This window comes from Lathyrus oleraceus, chromosome 4 (genome assembly GCF_024323335.1).
Source record: "Lathyrus oleraceus cultivar Zhongwan6 chromosome 4, CAAS_Psat_ZW6_1.0, whole genome shotgun sequence".
In the NCBI taxonomy this organism is placed as follows: domain Eukaryota; kingdom Viridiplantae; phylum Streptophyta; class Magnoliopsida; order Fabales; family Fabaceae; genus Lathyrus; species Lathyrus oleraceus.
Window position 1 is genome coordinate 59,886,781 of NC_066582.1, and position 19,753 is coordinate 59,906,533.

A 19,753-nucleotide genomic window follows, 5' to 3' on the forward strand; every position below is an offset into this window, starting at 1 on the left:
CATTACATTCAATTGATTATGATTGATAGTTCGTTGATCTAATTTATGTTCATTATCATACCTTTATTATAATTACGCATATCCGAGCTTTTTGATAGCGGTTCGATTAGACAATTCGATATGGGTCACTTTCGCTCGTCATAAATTTTAAAAACAGTTTTTGGTTCAAAGTTTTTAACTTGTGAACTATTCACCCCCCATCTAGACCACGGGATCAATCAAATCATCACTCTCAAAGCGCTCTTTCAAATTTTGATTATACTTGATGAAAACCAAGTCTTGTAACATTTGATGTTCAAGTCTATTTCTCTCCTTGATGAAAAACAAGTCTTGTAATACTCAATTGCGTGTAACGAATGATGAAGTTGAATACTCCATTTTCTATCAACAATATCAATGATATCTTTGTACTTGCTTTCATTGTTGTTGATTTTTTTTTTATAATTAACTCCTTGGCTTCCAACATTGCATGATAGATGTTACCCATTGTCATATTCTTTTCATTATCAACAAGCCTAAATACTTTTACAATAGGCCATATAGCTTTAAGAGTGTACATAATATCCTCCCAAAATGAGACTTGAAGTACAATAGCAGTTGCCTTTTTTCCTTTCACCTTCTTACTTGCATTCAAGTTCAACCATTCTTCAGACATGGTTCTAATTTTTACCTTTAAAGTGTGCAACCTATGCAAAGTAAGAAAGTTTGTGGCAAATCTTGTGACTCCACTTATAACCAACTTAATTTCTAATTTCCCCCTCATTAAGTTTAAAACCAAAGAATGGTTGTAAATGAAGCCAACGAGAGTCATTCCTTTTTGTATAACCCTCTTGACTCTAGAATTTTTTTTGATATCTTCTAGCATCAAGTCTAGACAATGAGCAGTACATGGAGTCAAAAATAATTTTGGCATCGATACTTGAAGATGGTTACTGGCCAAGACATAATTGCTTCCATTATCGATAACTAGTTGCACAACATTACTTTCACCTATCTCTTCAACAAAGTTATCCAAAAGCTCAAACAATTTTTGTCCAGTTTTCATGTATGCAGAAGCATTAACACTTTTAACAAACATTGTTCCTGCCGGAGAATTGACCAAAAAATTAATCAATGTCCTTCCTTTTGTATCAGTCCAACCATCAAACATTATGGAACAACCATATTTTACTTGTTCTTGCTTATTAGTACTCAACATCTCATGTGTAAGTTTCAACTCATCTTGAAGCAATGGAACTCTCAACTCATAATAGCTTGGAGGCTTCAAATGTGCACCATACATACCGATTGCTTCAACCATCAATTTGAAACTTTTTGAATTTGCAACATTGAAAGCAATTCCATTCCGATAAAAGAAACGAGTTATGTATTGACAACAACTTGCTTTTGCTTTCTTATCTCAAGCATCATTCAAGCCTGTTTGCTTTCCTTTTTTCAAAGTTTCCTCAGATTTTCTATAGTAAATTACATCCAAGGGACCTTTTGTATTCTTCTTGGCAGCCGGTATGCTCCACTCTTCAGCCGCCCTTTTCCACTTCGAATTAGATATATGTAGCAATTGTGATGCCCGATCATCATATTCATGCACTTCACCTGACATATATTTCTTTGCGGCCAATTTCTTATCTTCATACTCCTGCAAAATCAACTTAATGTCTTCGGGTGTTTGAGTGCAAGACTTCACATTTCCTTTTATTCATAATTGATGTTGTTTAGCCTTAGAAATTCCTCCCGCAGACATTTCGTTACAAAAATCACATGTAACCCTCCTCTTATTATTCAAGTCTTTCAAATGATTAAATTTTCATCCTATATCACCGGTAAGTTTGTGTTGCTTAGCAGAAGAAACAATTGATTGATCAATGGATGATGATGGTGAAATAGAACTAGTATGAGGAGTTAGAGTTGTCATGGCTGTTGGAAGAAAAAAATTATAAAAACAGAATAGAAGAGGGATAAATAACATATGAGGGAAGGAAATAACATAAATAATATTATTAAGACAAAGCTGAACAAGACCAAAGGATGGTAAATAATAAAGGAGGGAAGGAAAAATTGTGTGCAATTGAGGGAGAGAACATAAGAAGTAAGTACATAACATATGAAGAGAACATAAGAACCAAACATAACATGGGAACAAAACATAAGAAGTCAGATTAGAGAGAAGGAAGAACAAAGATGATGAAGATGAAGCAATGGAGGAAGACGGATGAACGATGTCCGGACGAAGAAGAGAAAAGGATCGTTCGTTTGCTGCTGTGCGAAGGAAGACTACCGTTACTCAAAAGCGCGAAAGACTGAACTACGAAGAGGAAAAAAATTAGTTTTTTTTTAAGTTTTTAAAGTAATGGGTAAAACCCACCAACCCGACCCGATTTGAACCCACCCGCTTCTAAACCACGCCCGCACCACTCCGACCCACGAATCTCGGCCGATCCACCCGTTTTCCACTATTGCGCCAGAACAATACACACTGAAGCGGCGTTTTTCACTTTTACAACATAGTAATAAACATCAATAAATATGCGGAGTTTGAGAAGTTATAGCCTGATCTCTACACCGAAAACACTTAATATTTAGTGTTAAAGAGCACAAGAAAAATTGAGAAAGATTGTGTTGCAGAGAAAATGCCTAGTTCTTGGGGGAAAAAAAGATTGAAGTAAAATCTGAAGTTATTATAGGTGAAGGATCATCATTCCAAATAGGTAACTAAAACCTAAACAAATGGAGACCGTTGCAAGAACTGTGTCTAGCATTATACGGTACAATTCAATCTAAGCAAATGGGTGAAGGATCATCAAAATTGAACAGAGATAACAGAGGTGTCTAGCATTCATACCGTAGATTCAATCAAAATACAGAAGTGACTATTCCAAACAAAACCTTGAATGTTAAAAAGAATATTGTATTGCATGGTTCCCAAAAATCAGATATAGTTGCACCCTTACATTTCAATGTCCCAATAAGCTGGGATCCACTCAGCAATCTATTCGAGTTTGTTCATTTATGCGCCCACCCCTTCATTTGCAGTGTCCGAGTTTTCTGCCAGAAAAGATTGGCTACAGCAAACAAATGTGTATTTGAATTACCAACTCTAGTAATACAATAACTGAAACAAAACCACCAAGGATACTTTGAACCTTCAAGGAACAAATTTGTAGTATACAGAGTAAAATTCATTTCGCTGGAAGGGTTTTGATAAGTACCTTTTAACAAACTCATCTGCTGCTACTCCAGGTCACTTGTTTTGGGCTGAGTGCAGAGTGTATTGACAAAAACAGCTCTTTTACAGATGCATTCTAATAAAAATGAGCTGCATACTGGTAGCTATTGCATCATGCAGAACCTTAAGATTTAATACCCAGATATGAATATAAGAACAATTACATGGCCAATGTAATGTAAGAGCCATCTAGTGCATGTTGTGTGATCATCGGTGATATGCATTTCACCACTCCAACCAACAAAAAGTGACAAATGATATAAGTTTTTCTGTTAGTTATATATTTGTCATGGTGGTACTTATTTTGAGTATACATAGCACAATGGCTCCAGTTTTTCTGTTCGCTTAAAATAAAAGTTTCCTCTAAGGTCATATAGGTAATGAAAGAAATTGAGATCAGAGTAACAATCAGTGCTCATCAATCATCATGTTTAAAGAGTACTATAAACTACAAGTAATTCCTCTGCACCATGCTTCTTAAGGATATCATACTACTTGTACTTAGAGTGGTGTTACAATAAGCACTAACCTAAGAAATTGTACATTCTAAAAACAATAACAATTAATCTAGAATATCTACATGTTTGCGTAATTCGGATAATCATCACAAACTTGATTGTACGTGTCAAAACTTCATTGATAATAAATCAAATAAACTCAAGCTGAATTTTTTTTTCCTAATGATACTGTGTATGAAGTATATAAGTTACATTCAAAAAATACATGTTCACACTCACAGTTAACGACAATAGTAATTTAAAACATCAAACTTTACGGGCGAGTGTCCTCTGCTTTGTTCCATGTTGTACTACCTTTTCCTCCACGGGAAGGCCCTTACGCCGTCTGACAGTGTTAATCAACTTTCTTGCTGTATTTGGGAGAACGCTGGAACCATCTCCAAACTCTTCGATTTCCTCTTCTGTTTTAGGTACAAAGAAAGGATCCTCGAGTAGTGCTTCCCAATGGCTAAGGACAAGAAGTGCACTCGCAGCGCCAGAAGTTTTGCTTCTGAGCTCATCAGTAAAGCCAAAGCTCTCAGAAACAGGAATATATGCATGCACAGTGAAGAAAGGGGAACCTTCCTGCATCTCTTCTTTCAAAATTCGAGCCCGTCTTCGGGAAAGTACACCATACATAGGACCCAAATATTCAGTAGGAGTATTCAATTCACAAAAGTACATTGCTTCCACAAGCCTTGGCTTATTCTTTAGCACAGCTGTCCTACAAGCATCTTTGACGGTTGCAATAACCTGCCCTGCAAAGATGCCATACTGGTCAGATTGTTGGTGTGTTTCGGATTCATCATGATGCCCTGTAGATGAAGATATTCGCGCCTCAATGACAAATGCCAAACCCCACATAGGCTCATCGCATAAAGGCCCAGCTGAAGTTGCTAGTTGGAACCCGGTTATAACATTACTCTCAAGACGCTCGGCATCCATATACAACACCTGGCTCTCATTTGAAGATGTCTCTGAAACTGAGTTACTGTTACCAGAATCAGCCACAAAACCTAACCTTTCAGATAGTTGAGAAGAACCGCGTATTAGAACATAGCTATCAGTACTTTCGGCTTTAATATCAGGAGTAAAGAGAACGTTAGTGCCAGTGTAACTTGGTCCAAGTGCCCATATCCTCCTCAAAAGCTTTAACCACTTCAATCTGCATTTCTCGGCATGGTCTTCGTCATTCTCAATCCTACACAAAATGTCACTCTCAATTGCTTCCATTATACGCTTTTTAATCACTTCCGCTGGATTCTCATTTTCGAGAATATTTGTCCTTTGAGTTTCCAAACTTTTAACTGTCTGCCCTGACTTTATTCCAAGGATATCTCCAAGTAAATCAGCGCTTTCATCAAGCACCTTTGTGAGAGAAGGTAGAAGTTTCATCACCTGCACGCGCACAACACATCTTCCATTGGGGGTCGTTTTCTCAACATAATCTAAGTTCTTGCTAAGAACTTTCAAATTTTCCAGCATGTTGGACACCTCTCCTTCAATAGTCTCTTTGTAGGACACAAGGGGTGGAGAGACTTCCAAGCTTACTTTTGCAAACCTATCCTTCAAATCCTTTATGCATCTCTCAAGATGAACTTCACCAGCCGCAGCAAGAACATGCTCTCCTCTAGCAGAAACCGTGACCTCAACAAACGGATCTGCTCGATTCAAAAGCCTCAAGCCTTTGAGCAGTGCACCCATATCTGCAGGGTCAGATGGCTCAATAGCAACCCTCAAAATCGGGGCAACTTGAAACGCCATACTCGAAAAAGGCCAACAGTTCCTAGTAGAAGAAAGTGTAGCACTTTTCAAAATATACTGGCCAAGTCCTCGGATCGCAACAACATCTCCTGCTTTTGCAGATTTCACTACTTTCAATCCTTGGCCCATCATCAGATACATGGATTTCAATTCAGCCTCTTGTATATGTTTTTGCATCGACTCCCCTTTCAAAGGATCATACAATGCTGAAATCACAAAAACTCTCTGCCCAACAGACAAAACACCGCTAAATATCCTAGCAAATGCTAAAAAACACTCATCAGATTCACCCTCACCTTCCTCACCAAAACTCCCCACAAACTCCCCCACTTGAGGAGGAGGAAGCATTTTAACAGGAAGAGCAAACATTTTCGCTACAAATGCAACACAAGGAACTTCACCCCTCCAATCACACCCCTCCACCGCCTTCCTCACAAGCTCAGCCTCCTCCAAAACCCTCCTATCAACCCCATTTTCAGAACCAACCTCACGCTGCGGGATGAGCCGCGATATCCGAGAACTCTGTGCTGCCACAGGATCCGGCATACACTTCACCGCCATCGACAAAATGGCATCCGAAAGAGGAAGCCAACGACTCATAACAGCTTGTAGCACAACTTTAGAATCTCTATTCTGCAATTCTCGCGCCGGAATCTGCAAATTGAAAGACTTAATAACCTTCTCAACCAACCCTTTATCCCCACCAAGTGCTCCTTGATAAACCTGCCACAGAGGCTCCAACACAAATTGAACAAACATAGGCTTAGCCTTACCACCACCAACAATCCCTTTCTTCCCAACAATCATCTTAGTCTTCGCGTTAAAATATCTTGGACCCCACAAGGCCTTCTGTAACGCACTCACACTAGCACCAAGCTTTGAAGCATATATTTCTGCAAACTCATGAATCCCAAAACCCCAACCATCCAAAGCACAAGCAAACACAACATTCCCTTTCTGAGGCTGAAACACATCTTCAACATCATCATAATCCTCCATAACCTCACCTCCAGCAGCAGTCCCGCCGGCAAGAAGAGAATCCACATCAGACAAATATTTCTGTGAGTTATAAGCACTTACAATCCCATTAACCTCATGAACAATTCTCAAAAGCCGCGTGTAAGCTTCAAAAGGAGTAAGTTTCAACTCAGTGATTAACCTATCCATCTTATTGAGAACAAGACAAGGCGAAAGCCGTTCGATCCAACATTGACGAAGAACAGCGTGGGTTTGAATATGAACGCCTTCAACAGCATCAACAAGAAGGAGTGCTCCATCGGAGAGACGAGCGGCGGTGGATACTTCGCCGCAGAAATCGATGTGGCCGGGGGAGTCGATGAGATTAACGGTGTGTTGATTGTAGTGAAGGGAAATAGAGGAACTCTTCATTGTTATGGCTCGACGCTGTTCTTCGTCAAGGAAATCCATGAACCGGACTTTACCTGCTACCTTGGGATGGACCATGCCACTACCCGCCGTCGCGATAAGCTGGTCCGCCAGCGTTGTCTTGCCGTGGTCTACGTGTGCCAGAATGCATATGTTACGGATTTGGTGTCTGTCGTTATCGAGAGTTCCTTCCTCCATTTTCTGGTTCTGTGAAGTAAACTGCTACAACGAAGGTTTCTGCAATTTCTATGAAAAACCCTAATTGAGGAAGAAGGTCGGCTTCTAACGGCGTCGTTTTTGAATATTAAATATTTTTTTAATGAAATATTAAATATTAATTATAATGGAGTTAACTTCTGTTTTAAGAATATACTAATGTCCAGAGCAGGAGAGTCTATATAGTGAACGATATTTTTTTTATATTTATTTTGATTTTGATTTTGAATCTAATTGATATACACCTTACGATACCGTAAAGATTTTTTATAGTGTCAATCATAATCATTGATTTATTTAAAATATTTAATTTTTATTTTAATTATTTTAAGAATAATACAAACAGATGATTATAGTGTATTGACAGTATAAACTTTTTACATTGACAATGCATAACAATTAATCTTTTTTATTTAAATTATTTATAAGGGATTAAAGGTAGTGTATAAACATTTTATATTATCAAATCATAACCGTATTGGAAAATAAAAGTGTGATGTGGCGGAATACACGGATCTTATTGTTTGACATTATAAAAATATGGGTAATGCTAACTTGTGCCCCAAGGACACAAGTTAAGAGATGAATATATAAATAAATTCTTGGAAAATGTGTATTGAATTTATTAGAAATTTATCATTAATAATTTTATTTATTTTTCCAAAATAAATTTTTTATTTATGGGTTTCTTAACATGTGTCATTGGGACACAAGTTAACATTACCCTAAAAATATTTTATACCTTCTCTGCATATTTCTTTTTCTCTATTTATAATATGAAAAAAAAAATTGGAGAAAGCTATATAAAATTGTAAATGGAATAGGTTAAATATAAGTTATCCCAGAAAACATAAAATTGTGCTTTTTAAATAAAGTATTAGTTTTATATTATCTTAGATTTATTAATCTATCATATCATCGATATAGTTTTAAAATATATTAGTATTCAATAGAAATTTATTAATTTATCATATCATTATTATAATTTTAAAATATAAGATAGAATAAATGTTGAAAGTGTAAAATCATTTTATATTAGTGTATATTATTTTTTTCTCTTTTTTATTTCAAAATAAATTAAGAAACAAAATTTGAGTTATTAATAGCATTATGTTTACTTGCTGAAAAAATATGTATCATGAAATCACACAAATAAATTTAAATTATTTTAAATTTCGACAATGCTTAGCAAATATTGGTGATATAGTAAAGATTTATTATATAATTATTCTTATGTTAAATATACATAAAATATATAATAAATAATAAATTTAATTAGTTAAACAAGTGTAATTTGCTTTATTGAAAAGCATAACATAAATTAAACACTATAAATAAATTATTTAAAGAAATATCATTACTATTATTTTGTTTGAATATATTTAATAAATTATTTTGATTAATTTTGCAAAATTGAAGAGAATGTATTGTTTAATAATATAACAATACAATTGCAAAATTTTATGAAATATCCATATTATTATTAGTGTGAGAAAAAAAATCATTTACAACTTGAGATTTTTTCAAGTGTATAGATATTGTCTTCTTCTCGGATAAATTCTTTTGGTTTTTTCTTTTGAAAATATATTTTCTCAAGATCCAAATTTATCTTAAAAATCTGATGCGTAATAAGAGATTGAACGGTTGTGATGCTGGAATTCTTAGGCATACATATCTTAGTGTTGCCACATAACATTCAAAGATTAGTAGAAAACACTAAGATATGTATTGATGTTTTTTTCCTTGGAGTTGTTGTCGTCATGTGATAGTGGAAGTGGATGAAACTCAAAACAAGGTGAGAAGATACAAAAATGAAATGTGATTCGATATGGTGTGGTGTATGATAAAATTTGTGAACTTATTTAATCCGATGATTGTTAAACATGGTTTGTGATGAGAGATTTGATTGAGCCCTCACTCTAGAAACCACCATATTTCTTATATTTATTAATTAGTACTGTATTATTTTTATTCTTTGTCATTAATTGAATTTATGATCTTCAACTCTTTTAACTTCAATCGTAAAAACTAAATTTTGTTTTCTGTATGGTTTTTATAATAAACTCAAATAAATGTATTATAATTTATGATATTTTAATAAGAGTCTCGAAAGTAATTTCAAGTCATCTTCTTAAGTTGGGAAGATAACTCGATTGACTTGAATTAGTTAAGCTACATGTTAAAAAGGAGTTAGAGGTTCATGATTCGAGTAATTGCTAATACTAATAATTTGTCATTAAAAAAATTCATCAAATTGGCGATTATTCTGTTTAGGAACCAGAAATCGATAATCTAACTCCACAAATGAATAGAAATAAAGAATGTTTGATAATAGCGGTCGTGAACGATGACTCTGATCTCTTTCACGGCGGTGCAAAGTGGACTTGCATGGTTAACACTCCAACATCCAAGTTAGTTCAAGATTCAAGAACAATATAGTGAAATTGGAGATCGGGGATTATGTACATGAAACCATCTTGTAATTGTATTTATACCTTGGGCTCAGTGAAGCGATTGAGATGAGTTAGCCTCATCTTATTCGGCATTTGGTCGGCCCGTGACAAATTCCCAAAGACTCGTTGGGCACTATAGATGTCGGGGGAGTCTTTTAGCAGTCATGGTCGGCCTTCAGGAATGGCTAACCATGCATCGACGGGCATGTGTTCCTTTGGTTTTTCCAAAGTATGAAGGGAACACGAGCATTAACTGTATTTCCATCATTGAAATGTTTTGCCATTTTTCTCTTGAGGTGTGACTTGAAAAGGTGGAAAGTGGTGTGATGTTGCTTACGATGCACTTGAGTAGATTTGAGTTTGATTGTGTTTCCAAGGTGAAATCAGACCGTTGGTCTGCACTTGCTTCTTACACTCAATATGGTATGTCCGATTGCCTTCACCTATATAAGGGTAGAGGAAATTTGGGGGAATTTTCACAACCTTTTAAATTGTATTTCCATAATTACCTTTGAGTCTCTCCCTCTTCTTTGAGAGTGTTTTTTCTTGGAGTACCTGTCATCACGCGTTCAAAACTTCAACGCTCGAACGTTCAACCTTCTCCTCTGTTTCACTGCCTTTGACCTTACACTTCAAGGTACCTTTTCCCAACTCAAGCTTTTTTCTTCAAGCATTTATTGTATCTTTGTTAAAATGAGCGATAATCCTATTAACATAGAAAGTGATTCAGAGGGTGACATTTCTTCCTCTTCGAAAAGGATAATGGAACCTGAATTGCATTCCCTTTCTTCTGTCAATGGGGATTTTAAATTGGAGACCATCTCTCTGACTGATGATTCTGAAATAGAAATAGTGTTTGGGGACTCCCTTTCTTAAAGAGTTTATTCCACTAAATTTTTAGAGGCTCCTTTTTCAGGGAAAGACGACGAGGGTGAGGATCCTATCGAAAAACTAATGCCTCCTTGTGTCTTGACTGAGACAGAAATAGAAGTTTCCCGAAAAAGGAGGGAACATGTTGATATTTTTGTTCCGTTCTATCGGGGGATAAATGTCGTGAGCCTAGTGATGCTGAAATCGCGAATCATTTGGAGTATCGGGAAAGTCCAACGATGTATCTTGGATTAGACTCGATGTTCACTTTAACGCTGATGAACTGGACCAAAAGGGGATTCGATTAGTTGAGTCAGATAATGCCAATAAATACCATTGGATGGCCATTGAAGTGATAAGGACTCATTCCACTTTGAAAACTATTGTGGTTATAACCAATGTCGATATTATGGTCGACAACCCGTCGGATTGGCTGGTTCTTCTAGTAGACCCGGCGGAGAGGATGTGCAACTCTTTTGAGGGATGCTTGGTTCCTTTGTATGAATGCATTTTAACCATGTTAGGGGTATGTCTGCCCTTTTATGATTTTGAGGTGGTTGTGATGAACCTTTTGAGAGTTACTCCCTCACAACTTTATCCTGAGGCTTGCCTTACATGAAGGTATTCCAACTCTGCGCCGAGAATAAATTTTAGAAACCTTCTCTTGAGCTCTTTTTTATCTCTTTTATTCATCCCACACCTCTTGAGATGACGCTCGGGATCAGAGATTGATTTTCCTTCATCCCCATGTTCATTGGTTTAACTCTTTTACTAATGATTGGGGTAGTTTTCTTGAATGCTTCATGTTGGTGACGCCTATTACTCCCGAGGCTCACTTTTCATTTTGTTTGTCTTCAGGCCCAGTGGGATTTACTCACTCTTGCAAGAATGGTTTTTTGAAGTACTATTCTCGACTTCACTTCCATCGGCTCCTTTCTTCTTACCACACCGGGTTAAATCCTCTATCTTTCGAGGAGGTAAAAATGAAGGATGAATTATGTGCTTGTTATTAAGGGCTCATCTATGAATAAGGATTTAGTCCTGGTAAAGTGCCTCATTCTCGATTAAAGAAGACGAATTCACACTTGTGCGATTATTAGTGCGTCCGACCATGTAGAAAGGAAAAAACTCTTTGGTGAGGACGGGAACTCGGGGTGCCCCCTATTTTTATATATTTATTTATTTATTTATTTTTAACAAGTGTAACTTGTATCTCGCATAAGCATCTTGTGCTTTCCAAGGACTAGGGTCTTACGTCTGACTCATCGGGTCAAGTTGTGGAACCTTCTTCATTTGCGACTACTCTTGCTTCGATGGTTCAAACATCAGTTACAATTACTCCCCAATCAAAGTTGTGACTACTATCCCGGGTATAACCCCTAAGGTGGAACAACTGGCTATTGCGTTGGCCAACCTCTCTGTTTTTGAGCCTTCACCGTCCATTTCTCATCTCAAAAGGAATCTGGGTGATTGCTCGTCCACTCATGCTGAAAAGGGTTCTTCTAAACGGTCTTGTGTATTAGAGGATACTGAGTTAGAGGCTCTTACTCCATTATTTTGGATCCATGCCATTCTTCCGTCTCAAGTACCCATTATCCTATAGGAATTTGATGTTGTTGTGGCCACTAAAGACCTAGCTTTCGTCTGGGACCTGTCTGCGGCTAACAGGTGGGGTCTTTTTGTGGATGTTTTTCGCACTCTATTTAGGGTCGGATCGCTGGTTTGATGGTATATTTCATCCAGAATGATGTATTAGGTTCTGGTGACCTTGTTGGGGAGCAGGATGAACTGAAAGAGATGAGTTAGACCCTTGAGCGAGAGAATTCCATGATAGAGAAGATATCGGTTAAGCTACGGAAGAAGGATGAGTTTGCTGACTCTTTGCAGGAGAAAGTAAAATGATGCGGATCTTTGTCAGTATTGGCTACTTAAATAGCTGGGTTGAAGGCTTCTTTTACCGAGGGGGAAGAAGCATTAGAAGAAAGCTTCTGAAGATGTGATGCAGGCGTGTTATGAGTTTGAAGCATATCAAAAATCTCTTCAGTAGAAGAAAGAAGACCATGATAAAGTTATGAAAGTCCTCTAGGAGGATCTAGCTTCTACACGGAATAAATCTCAGGAGTCCCTTCAATGGGCTATGGAATCTGTGTACCGGGTCCGGGATCAGATGTTAGAGCAGATACGAGAATTTTGTCCCGATATTCCTGCCATTGCCAACCAATTAGATCCCTTTTGAGCCATTCATAGAGAGTATGTTGGAGATGGTTTGGGTGTATTGGAGTCGGGCTTTGACATTTGAGGATATTTTTGTTCTCTTTTTACTTTTATTTTTGCTTTGTTCCTATAAAAAAATTCCGAGCTTTTGCGCCTCGGCTTGTAAACAATATTTATTTATATCATTAACTTTTGCATGCTCTTGCTTTTGGTTTCATATTATGCTCATTTTAATCGTAATTTTTTACTAACTGAGATTCGAGGAGCATCAGGGTTCGAGTTTGACCCCTGCAATTTATATAGCTCGTTTTCTAAAAAGAGCGATAAATAATATTTTCTTAAAGTGTAAATAACCTCGAGTTCTTCGTGAGGCCATGTGTTGGCTATTTTATTCATGAGTATGTTGCATTGAGATGCATGTGTTCTATTGTAAGATGTTAGTCTAGCTAGATGCGAACATAACTGAGACGTGCTTGCACTGGCATTATCTCGGTTCGGCTTGATATGGGTGATCTTTCAATCGCGTCCGTAGTGTCGGAATATTGATCTAGCTTGGAACAACCATGTAGCGTATTCGTGATTGTGAAGCATAATACCAACTAGATGCAACTATGTTTTAAATTGCACCTACAATGATTTTGCATTTGACCGGCTAGATGCGACAATGCTTTGAATTGCACCTGTAATGATTTTGCATGTGACCGACTAGATATGACTATGCTTTGAACTATGATTTGCATCATAGAGTATCATTTCCAAGACAAAGGTATATAATCTTCATCGTTGCCCCCGAGGCAAAGCTCGATTCGAGGTGGACGTCTCTGGGCTCCATCATTCACGTCCCTTGGATGGGCTAGATCCAAGAGAGGGGTGCTCCAGCTACGCATAAATGCCTATAATCAGTGACTATGGGGTATTTTATTGTTATAGTCAGACGTGCAAAGCATCTCTGACGGCACCTCTAGGGAATTACTTGTTCTAGTCAAATGTACAAAGGGTCTCCGATAGCTCCCTTGATATCTTTAGGCGTGCTCATCACTGTAGAGTATTGATTGTTGTAGCTGGACGTGCAAAGGGTCTCCGACATCACCCCTAAAATATTTAGACGCGCTCAGCGTTGTGAGGTATTGATTATTATAGTCGAATATGTAAGCGTCTCCAACAACACCCATGGGAAAATTGGTTATTGTAGTCGGGCGTACAAAGTGTTTCCGACAACTCCTCTAAAATCTTTATCTCGTGCATTCATACTTCGGTATCCTAAAGAAGGAACAACACAAAAAGCATAGCAGAAAGAATGTGATAGCAATTGAGAGGAAAACAAGTTTTGGTAATATATGTTAATTTATTCCTATTTGATTATTTGTAATACTGTATTAACATGTATGATTAAGTTCGTGTGTTTGGGATCAATTAGGGTCAAAATCAGAGCTTTGATATGGCTTAAATAGTGCAAATCGCGCCTTTTGGTGTTGTTGCTTTTGAGCTCTCGCACTCAGTACGATCGAACCCCGCTTAGGGAAATTTCGCTCGACACAAGGAGGACTCGCCCAGCGAGATGCCCAGTTTTTGGTTTCTGGTCTGAGCGATCTTTATTTAGTAAGGATGAACTTCGCTTAGCAAGAGCTCGTTTAACGAGCTACAGTGTTCACTTAGCGACCGTGACATGGTGAGTGTTATGGTTTTTCTGTGAGCCGCACTTAGTGAGTGATTCGTTGCTCATGGAGAGCTCTCTCAGCGAGTAATATCTCGCTTAGTGAGATATGCAGAGTGAGGAATTTTCTGGGTTCTGAGACGCGTGCTTAGCGAGGCTTGCTCAGCAAGTTGCATGTTGCTTAACGAGAGTAACAACTCGAATTTGAGTTTCTTTTGAGTTAATTTCTTGACAGTGTGTTGTTTTGACGATTAATTGGTATTGTCATGTACTGTTTGAGATTATTTGATTCTATTTGATATGGATCGATGCATTTTATTGAATTGATAATTGTTATGCATGAAATTGTTGAGTTTATATTGAGTTGTGATGGATTAATTGATAATAAGCATTGTTGAGTTTCATGGTGAGTGGCCATGAAAAAGTAATGGTTGGGATGTGATGCGTCCAGTTTAGAGAGAGGACTATGACGAGCATTGATAGAGTTGAGTTGCATTATGTGCATTCATAAGTTGTAGAGTCCCCCGGTTCAAGAGAGGCATACTTTGGGGCGGCCCGGTTCAAATAGGGGATTGTGGCAAGATGATAATTAATAACACAACTCTGATCATCCAAAACTTGGTACCACATGCATATAGAGTTGAAGAGTCGATCATTAAATACACATTTGTATTGAGTATGAGCTATTTGTTTATATGAGTTGATGTGAGTGAGTAATTTGATTATATGAGTTGATTAGGTTGTTTTGTATGAGGTTGTGTTATCAATGGTGTCTTGGTAGTTGATATGAGTTGTGAGACTGATAAAATGTTACTTATCTATCCTTGTTGTTTATGCATGCTATCTATATATGAATTTATTCTTACCCCCTGTTAGTTTTGGTGTTTGTACTTTATCTCGGTGGTGCAAATACTCAGGTAGAGGACCCTTAGTAGTTGTTGGCTTGGAGGATGGCATATTTGGCCTATTCGTTTATCTTTTTCATTTTGATTTATTAGTTGTGTTGCTCTGCTAGTATAACACTTGGGGGAAACATTCCTATTTTGTTTCGAGTTTACGATTATTTTGTTTCAACCACTATTTGCTCTGTGTGAGAAGTTTTGAGATAATTTTTAATTATGACATATTCGAATTATTTTATGAGATTACTAAAGTTATTTTATTTTGTTAATTCCAATGCAATGAATCTAATAAAGATGGGCATTTGATGATGGAGTGTGCCTGACTCCCTACGTTTGAATATTTCAAATTGTCTATAATTTTATATATTCATAAGTGGAGTTTTTAGGGTGTTACACAGTTGGTATTCGAGTAGGTCGGTCCATTCAGCCAAGTTTTGTGATGTTATATGTTCCCTAGTATGCAGCGTATGGACATTTCTAATACAATGTTTCTTCTAATGGTTGTTTGTTGGTGTGCAGAGAAATGGCTGGAAGAAATGATCATGCAATCCCTGATGCTTTGAAGGCTATGACTCATGTGATGGGTCAGGCAAATTAGGCGGTGCAGAATCAGAATGGGATGGCAGATGAGTTCAGAGGGTTGGAAAAGTTCCAGAGGAACAATCCGCTAACTTATAAGGGAAGGTACAAACTAAAAGGTGCCTGGGTTTGGTTGTAGTAGATTATGAAGATATTCAGAGTGATGGCTTATTCAGACGCGCATAAGGTTCTGTTTGGTACTCATATGTTGGCTAAGGAAGTAGAGTATTGGTGGGACAATGCTCATCAAAGGCTTGAAGTTGTAGGTACTGAGACCACTTGGGAGAATTTCAAGACCGTGTTCCTTGAGAAGTACTTTTATACTGATGTTTGTATCAAGAAGGAGATTGAATTCCTTGAGCTAAAACCAGGAAACATGATTGTTGATGACTATGCTGTGAAGTTTGAGGAGTTGTCTAGGTTCTGCCTGCATTACAATGGGATAAGAGTTATGGGTTCCAAGTGTATCAAGTTTGAGAGTGACTTGCATCCTGAGATCAAGCAATTCACCAGGTACCAGGAGAGTCGTTTGTTTTCTTTGCTGCTTAATAAGTGTAGTATCTACGATGAAGATAATCGTGCTAGATATGCTCATTATAAGAGTATTATTGAGAAGAAAAGTGGAAGTCTAAAATATGGAAAACCTGATGGGGCTCCAGCTGATAAAGGGAAGTTGAAGGCTTCATGTGGGAAAGAGACAAGTGGGGGAGGAAGTTTTGTTCCTCTGAAATGTTTCAAGTGTGGGAAAATAGGTAATCATGCAGCTGAGTTCAGGAGTGCATACATGATATGTTTCAAGTGCAACAAGTTAGGACATCATGTTGTTGAATGCAAGAGTGGAGTTTTGACTTGTTTTAACTGTCGTGAGCTAGATCACATTAGTACCTAGTTCCAAAAGCCAAAGAAAGGTCAATCTGGTGGAAAAGTTTTTTCTTTGAGTGGAGGGGAGACTACTAGATCTGATAACTTGATTAGAGGTACATGTTCCATTAATGGTATTCCTCTAATTTCTATTATTGAGAAAGGTGTGACATATTCGCTTATATCTCTTGATTGTACTAAGAATTTGAATCTTGAAGTGTCTCATATGGTTAGAAGTATGGTAAATGATACCCAACTAATAGTTCAGTGACTAATTTGTGGATTTTTTTTGAAATTTACTTTGACTATTTATGGTAAGGACTTTGGTATTAACTTAGTCTGCTTACCGTTAAGTCAACTTAATGTTATCCTGGGAATAAACTGGTTGGAGTTTAACCACATTCATATCAACTGTTTTGATAAGTCTTTTATGTTTCGAGAGTTTGAAGAAGGTGAAAATATGATGTTTATATCTGCTAAGCAAGTGAAGGAGTCCTTGGAGGATGACGCTCGAGTGTTTATGATGTTCGCTTCGTTGAAAGCTGAAAGCAAAGTTGTGATTGGTGATCTACCAGTGGTATGTGATTTTCCAGAGGTGTTCCCAAATGATATTAGTGATTTTCCACCAGAATATGAGTTTGAGTTTGTCATAGACTTAGTACATGGTACTAGTTATGTGTTAGTGGCACCTTATATAATGTTTACGTCAGAGCCGAGTGAGCTAAAGAAACAGTTAGAGGATCTTCTTGAAAAGAAGTTTGTTTAACCTAGTGTTTTGTCGTGGGGGCGCCAATGTTGTTGGTTAAGAAGAAAAATGGTTACATGAGGTTGTTTGTCGACTATTGACAATTGAATAAGGTCAATTTAAGAACAAGTATCATCTTCCAAGAATTGTTGATCTTATGGATCAATTAGTTGGCGCGTGTGTGTTCAGTAAGATCGATTTGAGATTGGGTTATTATCAGATTCATGTGAAACCAAAAAATATTCTGAAGACTGCATTTAGAACTCGATATGGTCACTACGAGTATTCAGTGGTGTTGTTCAGTGTATCTAATGCGCCATATGTATTCATGGAGTATATTAGTGGGATTTTCCATCATTACTTGGATCAGTTCATGGTTGTGTTCATCGATGACATTTTGGTGTATTCCTAATGATCAATCACACAAAAAGTTATTAAGACAAATTATCAAACACCTTGTGTGCAATTGATATTATTTGGAAATTTATGTGGTTTTGTTGATCTTAAACTCCAATCACAATCTAAAGGATTGTTATCAACTCAACAAAGCCTCTTTCAAAATATATTCAAATATTCTATCCAAACATATTGATTGCATGATCGATGAATTCAACAATTTGCAAACAAAAAATTATATATATATATATATATATATATATATATATATATATATGAAATTCTGGTATCACATATGAGATGTCGAAGATAATGTCACGACACTAATATCTTAACAATATAAATAGGATAAAAGATAAAGAAACAATAGTACAAGTGACACAAGCAATTGTTAACCCAGTTCGGTGCAAACTCACCTACGTCTGGGGGATACCAAGCCAGGAAGGAAATCCATTAAACAAAATTAGTTCAAAGACTCTCAGTAAACAACTTCAAGTTATAGTCTTTTCACCTAATCTCTACCCGTGTGACTTCTATCTAAGAACTCTTAGATAAGAGACCCTACTCACTCCCCCTTAATCATATCAGTGATGTAAAAACAAATATTACAAAGAAAGAAGACACTCTTCAAGAACACATACTTGATCTTGCTTAAAAGCTTCAACCAAGTAAACACACACTCATGCTTCAAAGCTTAGAGTGGACAAATTACAACACAAAAGTCAGTCCAATTCAATCATCAATAGGATGAATGAGTGACTCATAATACACAAGCTCACACAAGACTAAAACCCTTCTTCTTTCTCACTATTTCGTTCGTTTTCTTGTGTGTTAAAACCAGGTTTTCCATGCCCTTTAAATAGAAGCTTTTGAATGGGCTTGGACATCATAAAACCCTAAATCTATTTTCTTTTCGTATCTTCTTAACAGCTGATCATATCTTATTGGAAAATAAATCAATCTGGTTTTAATTACTGCTTGAATGGCGTGTTCAATCTCCACATCAATCACACACAGATTTGCATGAAAATCGCAATCATAAAATACATAACATTTAGACTGAATGTTCTGTATACACATGTCTTAACATCGGGTTTGACATCTCAGCTAAATCCTGCACAACCATATTTAAACACCCTGCAGGAAACTGATATCTCATGTCAAGACAACACTTGTGACAACTTGTGATAACTCTAGGTTTTACCAAAATTGATGCCAACACATAGAACCAACAAACTCCCCCTTTTGCAAATTTTGGCTAAAACATACATCAGATCATATGTTTCACAAGAAAATAATCACAATATCAGTTAAGCAGCAGAAGTAAACAAACACACATTACTAGCAAAAATAGCAACTAGTAAACACATATTAAACACACATGCGCTTGTGCTCAGAACACACCACCTCCTCCTCCAGCGAGCACTAGTCTGCTCAACACAGACATAACACTTCTCCATCTAACATCACCTTCAACATCACCTATAATAAACAGATGATCTCTAACATACATCTGTAACATCATCTATTGCATAGCATATAGTATAACATAGCTACTTTAGCTACTTCTCCCCCTTTTTAGCCAAAAGAGACCAAAGAGACAAAATAAAAGTCTATTCAGTCAAACAGAATGTCAAAGCAGAATGTTAAGTGTTACAAATCCAAGAACATACTCAGCTTTATACAAGCTGAGATCAAATCCATCAATCTAGAAAAATACATATCACAACAGCAGAACATAACTGCCAAAAAAAACCAGAACATCCATCACAACAAAGAGAAAACAAAAACACCATCAGAAGAGTGGGGGACAACTTCAACAAAAAGCTAGTCAGAGGAGCTTGAGCTTGTATCTTCATCAGCATCAGAAACAGAATTGCCACTTGATTCATCTTTAGTTGCAGACCTCTCATTAGAGGTTTGGGCTTCTGCTTCCTTGGCCTGTCAAATATTCTCTCTTTCAGCTTGCTCCAAGCTTGCAATCAGAGCCTCC

At 37.0% G+C, this 19,753-nt stretch overlaps 3 protein-coding genes across 3 annotated transcripts; 1 reads left to right on the forward strand and 2 right to left on the reverse strand.

Annotated features, from left to right (window-relative positions):
* Positions 1–301: 301 nt before the first annotated feature.
* Positions 302–1,300, reverse strand: LOC127136014 (uncharacterized). The gene has a single exon (XM_051062622.1). It carries the CDS (start codon positions 1,298–1,300, stop codon positions 302–304), a length of 999 nt encoding a protein of 332 aa, XP_050918579.1.
* Positions 1,301–3,839: 2,539 nt separating this feature from the next.
* Positions 3,840–7,191, reverse strand: LOC127073331 (uncharacterized). The gene has a single exon (XM_051014485.1). It carries the CDS (start codon positions 7,066–7,068, stop codon positions 3,988–3,990), a length of 3,081 nt encoding a protein of 1,026 aa, XP_050870442.1. The 5' UTR covers positions 7,069–7,191; the 3' UTR covers positions 3,840–3,987.
* Positions 7,192–15,921: 8,730 nt separating this feature from the next.
* Positions 15,922–17,385, forward strand: LOC127136015 (uncharacterized). The gene is made up of 3 exons (XM_051062623.1): positions 15,922–16,510; positions 16,784–16,848; positions 16,939–17,385. Exons 1-3 carry the CDS (start codon positions 15,922–15,924, stop codon positions 17,383–17,385), a joined length of 1,101 nt encoding a protein of 366 aa, XP_050918580.1.
* Positions 17,386–19,753: the final 2,368 nt, after the last annotated feature.

Bases quoted from the DNA above. Each gene is read 5' to 3' on its own strand.
- LOC127136014 (XM_051062622.1), bottom strand. From the start codon at position 1,300: ATGGTTGAAGCAATCGGTATGTATGGTGCACATTTGAAGCCTCCAAGC.
- LOC127073331 (XM_051014485.1), bottom strand. From the start codon at position 7,068: ATGGAGGAAGGAACTCTCGATAACGACAGACACCAAATCCGTAACATA.
- LOC127136015 (XM_051062623.1), top strand. From the start codon at position 15,922: ATGGCTTATTCAGACGCGCATAAGGTTCTGTTTGGTACTCATATGTTG. The intron at 16,511-16,783 runs GTAATCATGCAG...TTATTGAGAAAG, and splicing joins TTTCAAGTGTGGGAAAATAG to GTGTGACATATTCGCTTATA. The intron at 16,849-16,938 runs GTTAGAAGTATG...ATTTATGGTAAG, and splicing joins ATCTTGAAGTGTCTCATATG to GACTTTGGTATTAACTTAGT.